Source organism: Nyctibius grandis, chromosome 11 (assembly GCF_013368605.1).
Source record: "Nyctibius grandis isolate bNycGra1 chromosome 11, bNycGra1.pri, whole genome shotgun sequence".
NCBI classification, from domain to species: domain Eukaryota; kingdom Metazoa; phylum Chordata; class Aves; order Nyctibiiformes; family Nyctibiidae; genus Nyctibius; species Nyctibius grandis.
In genome coordinates, this window is record NC_090668.1 from 26,252,921 (window position 1) to 26,271,103 (window position 18,183).

General features: G+C 43.0%; 1 protein-coding gene across 1 annotated transcript; it reads left to right on the forward strand.

The window, feature by feature from the left end:
- The first annotated feature begins 738 nt into the window (after positions 1-738).
- On the forward strand, positions 739-17,649 carry KIF23 (kinesin family member 23). The gene is made up of 24 exons (XM_068409831.1): positions 739-749; positions 880-949; positions 1,085-1,213; positions 2,581-2,686; positions 3,506-3,642; positions 4,312-4,421; positions 4,964-5,134; positions 6,074-6,115; positions 6,552-6,664; positions 6,816-6,937; positions 7,454-7,556; positions 7,883-7,962; positions 8,053-8,172; positions 8,935-9,094; positions 9,632-9,799; positions 10,027-10,184; positions 10,555-10,728; positions 11,432-11,611; positions 12,009-12,290; positions 14,209-14,439; positions 15,475-15,557; positions 15,847-15,925; positions 16,044-16,114; positions 17,634-17,649. The coding sequence occupies exons 1-24, from the start codon at positions 739-741 to the stop codon at positions 17,647-17,649; spliced, it is 2,916 nt and encodes a 971-aa protein (XP_068265932.1).
- The last annotated feature ends 534 nt before the right edge of the window (positions 17,650-18,183 follow it).

The window sequence follows — 18,183 nt, forward strand, 5'->3', positions numbered from 1 at the left end:
ATTTCCTATAGGCAAGGAATTAACTCGACTGCCTCCAGCCGCAGGGAAGCCCTGGCACAGCGAACCTTGCTGGATTACACCAACCTTTATTTGACCCAAGCAGATCAACAGGCACAGACAAGCTCCCGCGGCCTGGCCTGAAGCCCGGGCCCTGACCTCCAGCCACAGCCTGTCTCCATCCCTGTTCAAGCGCAGGGCGGGTCGGCTGCCGGACGAGGGGCCGTGGGGTGGGAAGCGGGGTGTGGGGGGCGCCCACGGCCCTCCCCACGGCCGCTTCAGCCCTATCCCCGCGGCAGGGCCTGGCTCCGGCCTCCAGGCCCAGCTCTGGGCCCACCCCGACTGGAGCACACCCGGCCCGGCCCCGGGGATCGCCGCAGGCCGCAGCGAGGCCTCGGGGCTCCCGCTTCCTCCCTCCCGCGGGGCTCGGCCCCGGGGCGGCCGCGCGGGGTACGCCGGGCCCAGCAGGGGGCGCCCGCGCTGCGGGCCGCGCCCGTTGGCGTCGCCATAGCAACGCTTGCGGCCCACGCCCCGCCAGGGGGCGGGCGCGTGGACGGCGCCGCCGTCACGTGGCCGCGTGCTGCGCGGTGACGTTGGTGGGGGCGCGGGCGCTGATTGGTCAGATTTGAATCACAGCGAGCGCGCGGGCGGCCGGCCGGAGGCAGCGCGGAGCCCGGGCGGCTGCGCCCGCCTCGGTCGCGGTACCCGGCCCTACCCGCCCTGATCGCGACACCCCGCGATATGAAGGCGGCGTAAGTCGCCCCCCACCCCTGCCCGGCGGTGGGGCCCGGCCCGGGCCCGCTCTGGATCTGCCCGGCCCTGGTCCGCCCAGCCCGGCCCGGCGCTGCGGGGCCGCCCCTCACGCCTCCCTCCTTCTCCCAGTAGGGCCAAGACGCCGCGGAGGCCGGCGGCGAAGAAGCCGTCCAACCCCAGCCTGAAGGACCCGGTGGGGGTGAGTGCGGGGGCGCCGGGCGGGGAAGGACCGTGCCCGCCCCGGTGAGGGGTCCCCGGGGGCTCGGCCCGCTGCCGCCCTTGGGGGCTGCTCTGAGGGACGCCGGGCCCTGTCCCCCCCGCCCTTCCTCCCCAGGTGTACTGCAGGGTGCGGCCGCTCAGCCGCCCGGAGCAGGAGTGCTGCATCGAGGTGATCAACGAGACCACGGTGCAGATCCACCCGCCCGACGGGTACAGGATATTCCGCAACGGGGAGTACCGGGAGGTAACGGCCTGCGTGGGGGTCGGTGGGGGACAGCCGCGCGTGTGCCCTTCAGCCTCGGAGCTGTGCTCGGCTGAAGGGGCTGCCTGGAGCTGGGGAGCGAGGTCCTTGTCCCCGCTATCTTGTGGTGTCTCTTGCAGTTTGTGCCTTTAGAAAAGCCAATTTTCAAAACCAGAAAGCCATCTAGAGCAAAAATGCACCCTTAGCCCTCAAAAATACTCTCTGTGTATGAAAAGGCTCCAGCAGGGTGGAGGAGGGGGGTAAAAGGAGCAAAAGGAGAGCTAGCAAATATTTAGATTGCTTGAAGGACTTTTTCATGTAGGGCTAATTGAAAGAAACCAGCTCTAAGCTAAACCAGACACAAATTAATTAACGGCTGATTTATCCCAAACTTAAGTTGGGTGAAAAGCCATGTTTCCCTATTTCTATAACATATATGGGGGAAGGCAATAAGTTATGTCTACAAAGTGGTGTCATGAAGTGTGGAAAAGTAGCTGGCAGGTGACAGAGCAGTTCATATTGTTACTTGATCGATAGAGGTGTTTCCTAGAAAAGGAGGGTTTAGGTCGTGTACAGAATGAGGAGCCAGAGTCTTGTAGCACTGAAGATGATTTGGTAGTGAAACAGTTACCTGCAGGTTCCCAGCACAGTTCTGTGTCTCAAAATGAGACCAGGTCATGGTGTTTCTGAGAAGGAAGAATAATGAATGTTAGTTGGGGTGTAGAATACTGTGTTTCTGATTTCAGTATGGGCAATTCTTACAGGAAGGACAGAAAGTGATCTTTAAAGGCTTAAATAAAATAGGCAAACAAACAAATTTGGTAAACAAACCTTTAGTCAAACCCACAAAATTCAAATTGTTTATATAAGCAGGTGTTATGACTGAAAAGTGACTGGATTCATCATAAAAAAAGCAAACCTGTGACTGGAAACTGAGGCTAGACTAGAAAAAGGCACAAGCTTAAAACAAAATGGTTCCATGCTGGAACAACTTGACTTTGGGCACTGTGGGTGTTCCTTTGCTCAGTGCTTGTGTAAATGATGGTGGGAGCTCAGGCAGAAATTTGAGCTTGAAGCTGTGAATTGTGAGGTTCTCTAGTAGTGGGGAGGTCAGGCTGTGGGATCGTTCTGGTTATTTCTGCACTTAAGCTCTGTGAAAATGAGACAGTTGCTGCTCTTCATTATATACATCTTATTCTCAGAATAGTAACTGTGTACAAACACTGGTATAATCCTAAAGTAGAACCTTTATCATTCTGGTAAGCTGATGGAAAGTGGTTCTGAGGTATGAAACAATGAAGCATTTTGAAGCAATGAGCTTCTGGACAGGGAAACTTAAGGTTTATGATGGTGTATCTTCTTTTCTTCAGACGCAGTATTCATTTAAAGAAGTGTTTGGCACCCTTGTTGTTCAGAAGCAGCTTTTTGACGTGGTGGCTAAACCTCTAGTGGAAGATCTCATTCGTGGGAAAAATGGTAAGCAAGTACTTGTTCTCTACCACTTTTCTGTATGTCTACAGTGCAGTTTCTTATATTGTTATGATTTCATGTGTCTCAAGGTTTCTTAGCTTGTCTAGGTAAAAACATGTATTTTTACACGTCTGGGTAAAAACATGTTTGCAATGAAAATAGTTGTGGTTCAGTTCCCCTATACAACATCCCTGGAAGCTCTTCTTGCCTTTCATCACTTCTAAACCTGTTGATCTTTGTTATGATGTGCATGTTACTTGTGTCAAGGTCTAATCTTTTTGTACACCATTAACTGGAGAAGCTTTTCTTCTGCAGGAAAGGATGACTTATCCACCTAAAGAATGACTACGGACATAAATCAGTTTGTAGGGCTTTACCTGGGCATGGTTTGATATGGTGCTGGCCCTCGAAGTAGGGACATGGGTTAGTGGTGGACTTGGCAGTGTCAGGTTAACGGTTGGACTTGATGATCTTAAAAGTCTTTTCCAACCTAAATTATTCTGTGTCAGACTCCTCAGTAACAGTCAAAATAAATCAGGCCTCTACACCTGGGACTTAGTGGCTTCCTTCCATTTTGGCTTCCAAATGCCCTCTCCCCAGAAGGGATGATAGGTACCATCAGTTGTTTGAAGTGACTATCAATGAGATGCAAACACTAGTGATGACAGTGGCTTTTGATGGGCTGGAAGTTTACTGTTAACTGTTCAAAAAGTGTTATTGTTTTTTTCCAAATGCATTTGACCCAAGAAAGGCAGGAGGTGTGATTGTAACAGCTTTTTTTTTGAGACAGCAAGCATGATTACACCGATTTCCTGTCCCTCCTAGGTCTCCTTTTCACCTACGGTGTGACAGGCAGTGGGAAAACACACACCATGACAGGATCTCCAGGTGATGGAGGACTTCTCCCGCGGTGTTTGGATATGATCTTCAACAGCATAGGACCATTCCAGGCCAAGCGATTTGTGAGTAGTTTTGCACTGAATTCTCCATGCTGTTGCTTGTAACAGCCTAAAAACACTAGGAAAAAAGGTGCTTTTCAGAGTGGTTGTCTCCTGTCTAGTCATGGGACTGGAACACTTTAAAAAGAAAACCAACCAAAAAGATTGCACCCTCTTGAGATTTGAAGAGCAGGGCCAAGGAGGCAGGTGGCAGAGCAAGGACAGACATTTCGTGAAGATGTATGGTCTGACTGTCCTTATACTTGTCACTCATTCTTTAATTAACTTTTTTAAAACAATAAAAAAGGAAAGAGGAAGCTTTCTGAGTTTTGGAATGAAATTCAGCCACAAGATAGAAAAGCCACGTGAAACCATATCTAAAGTAATGTAGGAGATGATGTGGAGCTTTTCTTGTGGTCAAACATCTCTGGAGTTTTGATATCTAAATATATTTGAAATAATACTGGAAGTTTTTTCATTGGTAGCATGCTAGCTTGGGAGCTTTTCTGAAATATTGTTGTCTTGGAAATACCTGTTTTCTGTCAGATCTGCTTCATATTAGCCAACAAATCGAGCGTTAGTGAGTGGTATTTGTTCATTGCTAAACAGCTTCATCAAATAATTTGTTTGGCCACCCCCTTGTGTTCTCTAGTGTTTGTCATATTGTCTAAACATACTACACTCGCTGCTCAGGTTTTTAAGCTTGATGACAAGAATGGTGTGGAAGTTCAGTGTGAAGTAGATGCTCTATTAGAGCGCCAGAAAAGAGATGCCATGCCCATTCCAAAAACTCCATCTGGCAAGTAAGTAACTATTGTAACCTGCAGAATGAATTTAGTTAATATAAATGTTATTCTGTTACTGTGGTTTTAACTTACCTTGGTCTCTTTTGAAAAAAAATGAAAGAAAAATATTAATGGAAAGTTAATATATTTCATGTGGTTTGAGCAATTGCTTAATTAAGTATTTAGGTTAGAAGACTTAAAATCAGGCAACATAAGTCTATTTTTTTGTACCCATTAACCCATGAGTAAAATGTTTGCTGAGTAGGAATACTGTGAAGTTAAACTTGGGGATATTTTGCTGATTGGAGGATAGAAATGTTGGCTCTCCAGGAATTTTGCAAGGTAATTTCTTACTGCAGCCCAGTACAGCAGTGCCAGATGGAAGTTTATCTGCTTAACCTTTTCAGAGTGCTTTTTTTAATCTGGATGTGTTGTCATTAGCACTTCCATACTCTAATTACGCTGTCAGTAGACCTGCTTTTTAGTTGTGTAGTCACTGTCTGACATGTTAGCTGGCTGTGGGTGCTCCACTGCAATCCCTTATTGGGTGTGTTCAACAGGCGACAAATAGATCCAGAATTTGCTGATATGATCAACGTGCAAGATCACTGCAAAGTGGAGGAAGTCGATGAAGATAATGTCTACAGTGTCTTTGTCTCCTATATTGAGATCTACAACAACTACATATATGACCTCTTGGAGGAAGCTCCCTTTGATCCCATAAAACCAAAGTTAGTATGAACACCATTACTGCTACTTGGTTACTCTTTTGTGGGAACTACAATATGTCTTTGCAGCTGTTGTCTTGACAAGTCTGGCTCCATTCATGGGAATCCCTTAAAAAAATCACGTGAAAAAGGGGATGGCCAAGGAGTCCAGACAGCAGTATTTGTGAGCCAAGTACTGATGGTTGGTCTGTTGCTGCTAAGGCTTGGTGCTCCCTCCCTCATTACAATGAGAGATTAACAAGTGAATATTTAATTTCTGAGTGTGTTGTATCCTGGTGGGGTTCTAAGTCTATTCATGCTGTTCTGTGAGTACTGTTCCTAGCAGGTGACTAACTTGGAGAGTAAGCCCTTCCATAGCTGACTTTTTTTTTTTCCTAGAAACAGTGTATTGGGTGAGAGTTGCTATTTTTTTGTTGCTTTACAGTTAATGCAAATTTGTGTATTATTTCACTTGATGCCAATAATTTCTGTAGAAACAGAAATGAATAGTTTCATAAATGAAATTCTGGGTATTTTTTGGAAAGGTGTGTACTTGGCTGTTTTCTAATACCGGTAAATCTTGAGACCTTCAGAAAAACAATCTGCAGATTAAACTTTGAATTTGTTTTTAAAATTCTAAATCCATTAAAGAAAACCCTACGCATATGTACGTGTGGTAATTAAAGAGCTGGCTGATTTACAAAGACTAACTAGAGCGAAACAAGCCATGCTCTGAACCATCAAGAGCTGTCTCCAGGGTACTGATTTGAAAAGAGTTTCTGTGAATGCTTTTTAAAGAAGAATAAAATTATTTGGGTTAGTATTGTGCTTATGTCCAAAAATCAGCCTCTGAGGAATCTTGGATTATTTCTATTTAGGAAAGCTACAGTGTATTGTATATAAAAAGATTTTTAGACACAAGCTGAATGACTTAATATTTTTTTAACCCTGTTTTTTTGGTAGGTGGAACAATTGCAACACTCCTGTGCGAAATGGTGACTTTATGTATGTGCACAAGCATATTATTCCCAATATTGAACAGTGACATTTTCTTTTAGTAGAAGCAGAAAACAAACCCAGACTGACTCCCTATCTTTTCTTGCTTTACTAGCAAATATAGAACGCTGTTGAAGCCATCTTGCTTCTGTATGAGTGTATGCATGTAGAAAAACAATAGCTGCCATCCAAACCCATGATTTCCAGTAAGAATTGCAATTAAACGTAGCTTCTAAATTAAAGCAGTAGCTGAAGTGTAACTAATCTTGGCTGGGTGTGTGTCCATGTACTTGTACTTTCTCTTCTATCTGCTGTGTGGATAATTGACATACTCAGTATGAATTTTGTACTTAAACAAAAGAAAATTTGCATGGCACAATGTAGTGCTGTGCATAAAAATCCCTCAATTTTAGTGTTTTTGTTTGATTTCCTCCCTGTCCTTAAGACCTCCACAATCCAAAATGCTTCGTGAGGACCAGAATCACAACATGTACGTCACTGGATGCACAGAAGTAGAGGTGAAATCTACAGAAGAAGCTTTTGAAGTGTTTTGGAGAGGTAAATCTTAGAATATAACTTCTTAAATTCAGTACAGATGTGTAATCCTTTACACTCTCACGCTGAAAACAGAATTGGCTTTGCCAGGTGGCAAGTCTGTTAAATAAATCAGGTTTTTTGGAGGGATTGTTTGTGTTCTTTTTCTGAACAGGTCAAAAGAAGAGGCGTATTGCAAACACGCAGCTGAATCGAGAATCTAGTCGCTCTCACAGTGTGTTTATTATAAAGTTGGCTCAGGCACCCCTGGATGCAGATGGAGATAATGTGCTGCAGGTGAATTAAAGGAGAACTCTGTGTGTGTGTGTAGGTTCGAAAAGGTGGTGACCCTTGCAGCATGGCCTACCAAAACAGTTACCGTGCTCGTTAGCAATTTCATTTTGAAGGAAATAAAAATTATAACTTTCTAATCTTTGACAGAATTAGTCTCCTTTTTGTAATGAAAGCAGAGCATTGAAATGGAGTGCAGAGCTCCTTATTCCTTTGCTTTTCACCTCCACTTCTTTTAAGCAAAAACTTTTAAGAGTCTAAAACTTGGAGGATTTCAATGAGCACAGTTATATCTGTGGCCCAAGACAGAAGGGATCTGCTAAACTCATTCACAAAAAAAGCCAGTGGTGCGCTGCTCCTTGCATTAAGGGCTATAAAAACACCCTCAGACTTTAAATAAAGGCATATTCTTTTTAAGTGTGCGTGCTGGTTTAGGACTGGGGGGGTGGGATGTTCCCTCTACCACATTAGAAGGAATATAGAGCTAATCATTAGCCTGACATACTTTGTTTTCTCTAACAGGAGAAAGAACAGATCACTTTAAGCCAGCTGTCTTTAGTTGATCTGGCTGGAAGTGAAAGAACTAACAGAACAAAAGCTGAAGGGAACAGGTTGCGAGAAGCAGGTATGTGCCACCTTCAGACAGCCTGGTAATTTCATGTGCTAATATATGCTCATATTAGGCTTGTCTCCTAGTAAACATGACAGGAAGAATTGAAGTGTTCTGTTATGATGTTCAGGTGTCTGATTTGATGACCTCAAATCCTGCAGTTTGGAAACCAGGAGTTTTTCGTAGCACTTATTCCGATACTTAAGTTAATTAGAGCAGTTATCTGTAACAAATGCAACTTAAGTCCAAGCAATGTATTCTTAAGTAAAACGCTGAATAATTTGGGAACATGATCCAAATGGCTGCTCACAGAGTTTTATCTTGTGGTTTTTTTTTTTAAGGTAATATTAATCAGTCACTAATGACATTGAGAACATGTATTGAAGTTCTACGGGAAAACCAGATGTATGGAACAAACAAGGTATGCAACCCATTATCTAATTATCTTTTGATTTGATGACCATCTGGTGTAATGAAAGCTTACTAGATCTTTCATGTACTTTATTTCAAGATGGTTCCGTACAGAGATTCCAAACTGACTCATCTCTTCAAGAACTATTTTGATGGTGAAGGAAAAGTGCGTATGATTGTGTGCGTTAATCCCAAAGCTGAGGACTACGAGGAAAGCTTGGTAACTTCCTTGCAGATCTTACCTCATTCCCTCCTCCTGTTTTTTCATGTTTGTTACTGAATTCTATTTCTTTAGTAGACGAAAGGAATGATAATTTTTGTTGCTTGGGTACTTCAGGTAATCAAATATTATAGGGCAAATGTGCCCTCCAAGTCTGATTTTTCCTCTTAAAAATTACAACTGCTACTTGCTTGTAAAGTAATTGCAGGAATCACAGAATCCCAGAATCAATGAGGTTGGAAGAGCCCTCTGGGCTCATCGAGTCCAACCATTGCCCTGACACCACCATGGCAACTAGACCAGGGCACTAAGGGCCATGTCCAGTCTTGTCTTAAACCCTTCCAGAGATGGTGACTCCACCACCTCCCTGGGCAGCCCCTTCCAATGGCTAATGACCCTTGCTGAGAAGAAATTCTTTCTAATGTCCAACCTGACCCTCCCCTGGCCAAGCTTGAGGCTAAGAGGAGTCCAAATAGCCACATTTAGGTGCTTAATCCCTACTATGACAGTACTTGCAAAAGCTTCAGCTCTCTGCACAGTCGGTTTCATGGTTCCTTGGGGGCTGAGGTTGGGGAGGCGTTACTGGGAAGGTTTCCAATTGCTCCACTTCAGAATCACAGCTAGCTAGTTGGGAACTACTTGAGATTATAGCTTGATGATGTCTCCTCTAATACTTTTATTGACCTAAAATACCACTTTCAAACTTAGACTGGACTGCTTCTGATTAGTTTTGTTGTTAAGCTTGCTTTTGTTCTCTTGTAGCAAGTCATGCGCTTTGCAGAAATGACCCAGGAGGTTGAAGTAGCAAGACCTGTTGATAGACCACTCTGTGGCTTGACACCAGGACGACGCTTCAGGAACCAGGCCTTCAGAGAGGAGCTCTCACGGAGACTGGAGATGCGGGGTGGCCCGATAAATGGAGGTAAATACTCGAGTGCGAGGTGATTACAGCACAGGGTTTTTTCTGTTAGGAGTTGAAGGCGATTTTAAAACAAATTATTTGAGCCTTGAAAGTACAAAAGGAACTTAACGTAGTTGTGAGCCTTCTCTGCAATGGGTACTGCGCTTTTCCTACTGCAGTGCTACTTGTAGTATGAACTCAGTTACTGTGTAACTCTCAAAGTAATTTTTTGGTGATGAGTTGAATTCATGGTCCCATTATTGCAGCTCCTGAAAGGAAATTGTGCTGCTGATGATACTTTGATGTTTTTGTATGCTATGGGCCTCCTTCAGAAATCAAGAGTTGCCTGGAGGTATTATAAAGCAATGAATTGACAATGTCACATTTAATCTTTCCTCAACTCTGTCATCTCTTCTGAAAACTTCTAGTTCTCATTAATTATTCTAAGCTCTGCTTCATGATACTGTGGAATGAATGATCTGTGGCTGTGCATTGTCAAACGGAATGTTTCTGCTCTGTAGCTTGCTGACAGACTTCCTGGGCTTTTAAATCTCACAGAAACAGAAGAGCAATCTGTCTCAGAAACGTTTTTGCAGAACTTTCCTCCGCTGCCTTCGTGTGAGCTATTAGATGTTAATGATGATCAAACGCTTCCAAAGCTTATTGAAGTCCTGGAAAAACGCCATAAACTACGACAAATGTTGTCAGAGGAGTTTGCCAAAAACGGTAAGAATCTGAACATTAGTGTGGAGCTAGATATTTCCCTTATTACTACTCAAGGGATCTCTTCTGTACCAACAGAAAATAAGTATCTTGTCTAGATTGATCATTTAAAAAACCTTTTTTGAGCTAATAAAATAGCTGGTAGCGTTAAATTGGTAAGAGAAAAACAGAACTGCTTTTGATATTGTGGAGATACGGTGAGAAGATAAAATATATCTATTCTCTTGCAGTGCTTGCATTTAAAACCATGCTGCAAGAATTAGACTCCAGTGTTGTATCCAAGGAAAACTATATCCAAGGAAAACTGTCTGAGAAAGAGAAAACAATAGCAGGACAGAAAATGGAGCTAGAACGCCTGGAGAAGAAAACTAAAACTTTGGAATACAAGGTCAGTTTTGTCATTGTCTAAAGCCAAACACAAAATGCATTTTCCATGTACTGTTTGGCAAACTTCTTGACGTCAAGTTGCTTGCAAGATGGATGTTAGAAACAAGATTAGAAGTGTTTTGGGGGGAACTTTACTGGACACTTTTAGCCTTTTGGCTTTCTTATGAGGTGAGACTTTTCTTAACACGTTAAGATGGGCAACTTAGAAGAAAGCTGTAAAACCCTGAAACTTCTTGGAATTTATCTGGGTATATTTGTACAACAGCTAATATATACTAGAAGATGTTAACAATCAAATATAAGTAGCAATTCTGGGTTTAGATGGTTGCACTTCTAAAAAGAATAACCAAGTCTTTCCTCTCTTCCTCCAGATTGAGATTTTAGAGAAAACTGCAACAATTTATGAAGAAGACAAGCGTAATCTTCAGCAAGAACTAGAAAGCAAGAGCCAGAAATTGCAACGTCAGGCTTCTGACAAGCGTAGGTTGGAGGCACGGTTGCAGGGCATGGTGGCAGAAACAACCATGAAATGGGAGAAGGAGTGTGTAAGTACGCTACCATATCTATTAAAAATGTGGAATGCAGCAATGCTGGGGGGAGCTGGGCAGCTTGTGTTTGTAGGTTTTTTTATATAGTAGTAGCATTAAGAATGGAGATGTGTTTGTCTTAATTATGGACTTGAACAGACACTTTGAACTTAACTTTTATAAAAGTAGTATGATACAATAAATTCCTCAAGGACTTTTGATGCAGCTAAAGCAGCTCTCTTAAGCACTGTGTCACTTCATTTCAATATCTAGAATTTATTCTTTTGGGTTTGTGGCACTCTAAGGAATGATTCTCTTGTTCTGTCTGTTGTCAGTAGAAGCCTAATATCATGTTTCTGCTTATCCTCATGTAAACTCTTGCTCAGCTATGCACTTGACAGCAATAAGGACAGGAAATCTGAGGGATTAATTTTTACTGCTGCAGGACTGCTTACTACTTCAGGATCGTTACTAGAACTATAGCTGGACATGTTCCCATTTGTCATAATTTAGGAAGCAAAATGATTATGGCATTAAACTTGGTATTATTTTATAGTCTGGAAAGTCTTTCTTTAGCTTGGTATGTCATTATTTCCAACAGCTTGTATCTCAGTGGGGAAGAGCTTCATTCCACGTGGAATATGCAATTCCCTTCAAAATTTCAGCACTACTTGTGCTTTTGTGTAAGGTACTTCATGCTTTGCCTCACTTCTCTTTGTAGGAGCGTCGTGTAGCGGCAAAGCAGCTGGAGATGCAGAACAAACTTTGGGTCAAAGATGAAAAACTGAAGCAACTGAAGGCCATTGTTACTGAACCAAGAAATGAAAAGCCAGAGAGGCCTTCACGGGAGAGAGACCGAGAGAAGCCTGTTCAGAGATCAGTGTCTCCTTCACCAGTACCTGTAAGTTGCCTTTAAAACACTTCTTGATAGAGGGAAAAGCATATTTGTAAGAACGAACTAAAGTACAGGCCAGTTCTCTTTAGTGGCTAGAAAATAGTTCCCAAGCACAGAATTTGGATAACTTAAACTTGCTTTGAATTCATCATCTCCTGTTGTATTTATCAGTGCTCTTTACTCGTGTTCCTACCTTCTAATGCTACTAGTATTGGTAAAATACTCGATTCTTAATGCTGTCACTGCAACATAATACCTCTCCAAAGCCACAAGCTTGCATAGCTGAATGGGCACTGTGCACCTTGTCAGTATTCATTGTTTTATTGCCTTATAAGTTGACGTTCTGTGTGTTCACTAACTTCTTTCCTGTTCTCTCTAGCCTTCTAGTAACTTTATTACTCAGGTGCCTAACAGCCAGCGGCTCGTGAGCAACCCGCAGGCGCACAGACGCTCTAATTCTTGTAGCAGCATTTCTGTGGCATCCTGTGTTATGGAATGGGAACAGAAAACCCCTTCGCACAAGCCTACCAGTGGCACTTCTAATGCAAGGAGCAGACAACAAGAACCAGAACAAAGTAGAAACTATAACACCTCAGACAGAAGGCGAGGGATGTGCTGGACTGGAGTCATTGAGGTTCCCAGGCGTAGAGATGAGCTAGAGATAGAAGAGGATCAATGCTGCAGGGTTAGTGCTGCTCCTGTCAAAAGCTAAACGTAGTATTGCTTAGTCTGGCTCAAAAGCTCATTGCGACTGCTCTCACATTGAGCACACCTAACACAGAGGGGAGTTTCCCCTCAGTGTGTTTCTCATAGGACAGTACTGTTTCAAAGCTGAATCTCACTACTCTTCCTATTTAACTTCTTAACTTGACATTTAGAAACTCCTTAAAAGCAGTATTTCTTGCTAGCATATAGATAGCTCTGGTAAGGAGCTCCTAACTAGCTAGACCTTTTCTCTAGCTGTGAATGTCCTTGTGTTTTAACTTGTGTCTGTCTCCTCAAATCTATCTTGCAGCCTGCAATTTACCATAGTCTGTTTGGGCAGCTTAAAAGGTGGTCTTGTGAGCCATATCTGCAAATATCTACGGCAAACAGTGCTGGGACAAACACCTCACCTGTGTGGCTGTTAACTTTAACTCTCCTAGAATAGTCTTCCCTAATTTTCACATCTGCATTAAAGCTGGGGGCTTTGCTTACAGGTGGGAGCCTGTTTTTTCATCAAATTCATGCGTGCAAAGGTCTGTATTGGTGGTGTGTCCATCACATTATTGCACTGGCGCAGTGGCTCAGGTGAATCAAAGAGCATTGTACAACCCCAGCCTCTTGAGAGAGCCTCTCAAGAGGAGGAAAGCTTATCACAGCACGATTCATTTTTGAGAGTGTTCTCAAAATTTCTGCCACTTGCTGGCCCTTTGAAGTCAGGGACATGCTTTCAGGCAAATGCTATTCCAATTAACTAATACACGTACAACTGTTGGCAGAATAAGGGATGTGGTCTCTGCCACAGTAACATGTGACCAGTAGTAGCTTAGAACATAACTTCTAAGGCACCTTGGCAGAATTGTTTCAAAAAACCATCAACGGAAATAAGTACTTGCCCACTAAAAGGGGGAGGGAGGGGAGTATTGAAATTCTCTTTGTGTCTTATTTTAATGGAAGATTTTTACTGAAAGCCACATTTCCCTGTAAAAGTTTAATTTTTAAGAGCTGCTTTAGACTTGTAAGAAGTTTATCTGTAAAGGGTACAGCCAATCTCATGTCTGTTGGTCAAAGAAATCCTAATTGATGCTCATCACCTAAAAATACAGTGGATGGGATTATGCATTCATAGGTTTGGGTTATGTCACCTCACCATGACTCGGAGGTCTCTAAAATCAGTGTGTAAACAGAACAGAGAGAGTCTACAAATACTCTTTCAAAAGCCCATTCAAAGATATTGAAGGGACCCAGGTTTTTAAACAAGTTTCCAGAATGTTCTGATTTCCCTGAGCAACTGTCAATAATGTTCTTGTTCTTTAAAATAAATACATGAAGTTCAATCACTTCTCATGGGTTTCCAACAGCTGAGTTCAGAAGCGACAGTGCTAGGACAGGGGATGCTTCCTCTGCTTTATTTACTCAGTGTTGTGAGGCCTTGCATCCTTTAGAGGTGTTGGAAATCCATCCTCTGCTTGCTTTGCTACCTCGGAAATACATTTTGATCCATGAATGCATCCATGGAAACATAAATTTATCATTTCTGGTTGGTTAATGTGTTCGTAGCAATCCGTTTTGATTTGGTAGCTCGGGAGGAGCATTACCAAAGATAAAGATGTCCTCCTTGAGGAAACTTTACTAGGTATGGAACGCAACAGATTGGATAACACTTAGCTAAAACTTATAAGAAATAGGAATTAGCACAGAAATAATCCATTAATAATTTCATGCAAGGCTCTTGATAATGGTGCCTTTCAGGGTGCGCTCTGAAAGCACTTTAGGGGCGAAGCTTTGATCTTCGTACAAACACATCTTAACCAGCCCTGCAAAGTTCACTTCTGCTAATGATATCCTCTGAGAGATTTGCTGTGTGCTGATTTCTTCTGATTCTCTTCCACTCTGATCAGAACCCACCTCCAGTTCGCCTCAGACACAGACGCTCGCGCTCAGCTGGGGAGAGATGGGTAGATCACAAGCCACCTTCTAACCTGCCCACTGAGACAGTCATGCAGCCGTGTGTCCCTCACGCCATCACGGTGGCGGCTGCAAGTGAAAAGGCACTAGCTAAGTGTGACAAGTACATGCTGACGCACCAGGAGCTAGCCTCTGATGGGGAGATTGAAACAAAGCTAATTAAGGTAAAGCCAACGCCTTCCTCGTCAACTTGTGATAACCCTCTCAAAACCTATTTCGGGCAATGTCTGTGTGCTACGGGCTTGGTGGCTTGTGAAAGGGTACGTTTGGCTCAGTCTGCTGGGAGATTTCATTTGAAAGTTGCAGTTGGATTCAGGGGAGCTTTTAGAGTCTGAAAATACTTTTCTTGAACTTTGTCATTACTTCATATAGACCATTACAAGCTTGTTCATCTCACTTATCATTTTCCTTTCAAGTAACTCATTTTTTTTTTCCTCCAGTAAAATGCAATAATCCATTTGTAGTGAAAGTTTCTTAGACTTGTGGCTGCAGCTAATCTTGTGGAGTCAGTCTTGTTGGAGGGATGTTATTTGATTTCCACTAGCAGTATGAGTAAGCTTGCTGCAGTGATGGATGCTTGGATGCTCCAGGACATAATTCTAGTAGTCAACTGACAAATAAATTGGTGAGACAGCCTAGGCTTTGAACACTTGCAGTGTTTATGTCCCAAAATGCTGACTGTGCTTACCTGAGGCAAATTGAGAGCTCTCTAATTTGTAGCAAGAAGCTTTTGGTTCATTTTTCCTGTAGTCACAAGCCTTCCAATATTGCCTTTTTTTCTTTTTCAGTTTTAAAAAGGCCCTCACTCCTGTAAGGTAACCTTGTAGGTTCCAGCGATGTTTCCAGAGGCAAAGTCTTGCATAGCTGATGACATACCTGTTCATGCTGTGACATGGAGTTATTGAAACTAAGCCTATGACATGATCTCTGTAGTATTACTTAGTGATCTTTGTCATCGTAGTGACTGCTCTGTGGGTGTCTTGCATGATCATCAGGGTAGATCGTGTTCATTCTTTATTGTCCTGTGTAAATAAGAGAAGATATATAACGGGGGAGAGTGCATTTGTGCACGTGCTTGCTGGCTGCTAACCTGCAAGGGAGTGACAGTTGATGGCACTTAAGTTTTCGGGTGAAAACCAGCGCTGTAGCCATCATACTGACCTGGTGACTGTGCCTTGTTGCCTGTGTTTGGTTCCCAGGGTGATGTTTTCAAGACCAGGGGTGGTGGACAGGCTGTGCAGTTCACAGAGATAGAGACTCTGAAGCAAGAATCTCCAACTGGGTGAGTTGTGGCCTTGATTTTAGGTTCTGGCACTGCTGGAGATACGTGACTCCACTAGTGCACGTGTAACCACTTGTGCTGGGAATGATTGAACAGAAAGTTGTTGCATCCAACTTGAAATCATATAAAAGTAACTCAGAGAGGCTTATAGATACTGTAGCTGCTTCTAAGGTTGGTCTGCTGCCGAGAGCAACCTATTTATCTGCAAAGTATAAAATGTATTCTTGTGTGTGAGAATCTGCCAGAATACAGGATACTTGTAACTTTTTTTTCCTGTATACTCTTCCAGTCGAAAGCGATCATCCCCTTCCAATCCTGACCCACCTGAGGACGCTTCAGACTCGGAATGGACTGATGTAGAAACCAGAGTAAGCTCTAAAGGAAGGAGGGGGACATCTCATGCTTGATCTGGATGAGAATTTGGGGTATTGCTGATAGCTGGAGGGGGGACCTGGCAGTAGGGACTGATGTTCTGTGTCTTCTCAGTGCTCTGTGGCAGTGGAGATGAGGGCAGGATCAGCTCTTGGGCCTGGATATCAGCATCATGCTCAGCCCAAGTAAGTGCATCTCTCCTCTGTAGTAGGGGTATTGCATTCTCTTTCCTGATAACATCTGCAGGGAGATAACTTTATTTTTTTCCCCTTGACCTTGCTGCCCTTCCCACTTTAGGTCTGGGGTGCATTGCTCTCTAATGCTCTAAGATAAGCAGGTTTATTCAGTGTTGGGAACTGGTGACAGCATAGATCTGTAGGAGACTAAACAGAATCATTAACTTGTCTTCTGGGTAAAACACTGGCATTCAGTGCAGTGAGCACAATGTTAACTTTGATCTTGTGCTATCATGACTGTGCAAAGCTGGGAGCTGTAGGATGTCTGGCAGGTCCAGAGTGGAGTAGGGTTAGGGATGGCAGTGACAAAGTACTGAGCTGTGTCCCTCTTCGGTCCCCCTAGCCTTTATCAGATGCTGATGTAATAAAGAATACTCTTTTTTTTTTGTATCTTTAGGTAATTTTAAATTAAACAAGGTTACAATTTCAGTATGAGGAGGGAACTGAGGCGACTGTAGGATATACCTAATGGTATGCTTGAACATAGCTAATATTCCAGCTGCTAATTGTCAAGGCACCTACTGAGGCAGCATGGGCTCTAGTCACACTAGAAGTAACTTTCCTCTTTTTCAAATGCATAGATAAGGGTCTGAATTCTTCAGGGCTGTCTTAGTGTTCTTTAACGTGCTGGGATCAATGGGGGTTGCACACAAATGCAATTTCCAGCAAAAAGTCCAAATGCTCCTGCAGTTTGTAAGGCTAGTGCCCAACACTTGAGCCCCCACAGCTAACAAAACGCTTCCCTGACAAAAGGTATGCTTCAGGTGAGATGGATTTGTTAGACAAAATGTTGCAGAACATAAATCAATATCCAGATGTGGCCTCTTGCAGGTAGATGCTGGCAGTGCCATGGAGGTCGCCTCTTCAGCTCAGGGGAAGAAAATTTGCATTTTGCAAGACATATTTACAGGCAGGAGAGAGGGCTGGAGAGGTAAAGAGGTTTCTGTGAAGCCAAAATTAACTAAACATATTGCATTTGGAATCCCAAAAGTTTACAACTGTGGTGAAAGGGTGTTTTGGAGAGTATCTGAAATCAGTAATCCCCTTTCAGATAAGGTGATAATATATTAATCTATACCTTTCATCATGGTAGCATACACTTTATGGCATCTCTTATTAGAAACTGAGACCTGCACGAGGTGGCTGCTGCTACCTGCAGCCTTGTAATAGTGTAGTAAATCCTTTAGTTTACCTGTGCATTGAGTTGGCCCTTGTATTTATTTAAACTTATTAAATAATTGAAATAAAACTTTGATTTAAGCTTAAAAAAGAAAGCAAAATCCACCTGTTGCTTGGGAAATAAGCTCTTTAGTTTTCTTGTGTTAATTGTAGCATGTCTTATCATAGGACATAGGTGAGATTTACATGTACAGCAGAATAGGTAATGAGGCAGCTGACTGCTGTTAAGGGAAACTGCTGCTGGGTAAAATCTGAAAGTTCTTTGTGGCTTTTTTTCTTCTCCTTTTAGGCGAAGAAAGCCATGAGCTTAACATACTACTGCGTTGGAATCCTCTTGATTTTATCAGACTGATGCAATATCTGCTGCCAGTGATCAGCTTGATGAACTGCTTTGTTATCACCACAGGCTTGTATTTTCACAGTGGCCTGTGCTAGGCAATGGTTAATGGGAAATACTTTTTTTTTCTGATCCCAAAGAAGTACATGTGTGGGTGTGTATATTTTCAATAGATGTCAGTGGGGTTCTGCCTCTGGACTTCTACAGAACACCTTCTGTCTCGTGTGGATGAAGCCCTTGTTATTAAGCTCTATCTTTATAGACTAATGACACAAGGCTTTTGCCTTGCATATTTTTTTGGCATTTTCTTTTTATAGTGCAAAATCCTTCTCTTCTGGTCACTCTCCTTTCCTTGTCAGGCTCTCTGTTTTGAAGAGGCATAAATGCTGCTATTTATTTAGGTGCAGTAACGCACTTTAAGAGTGTTTCTATGCCATTTCATATTTTATTATAACTAGCAACAGCTTGGTAATATGGATTTCTTGGAAGAATTACCTTTGGT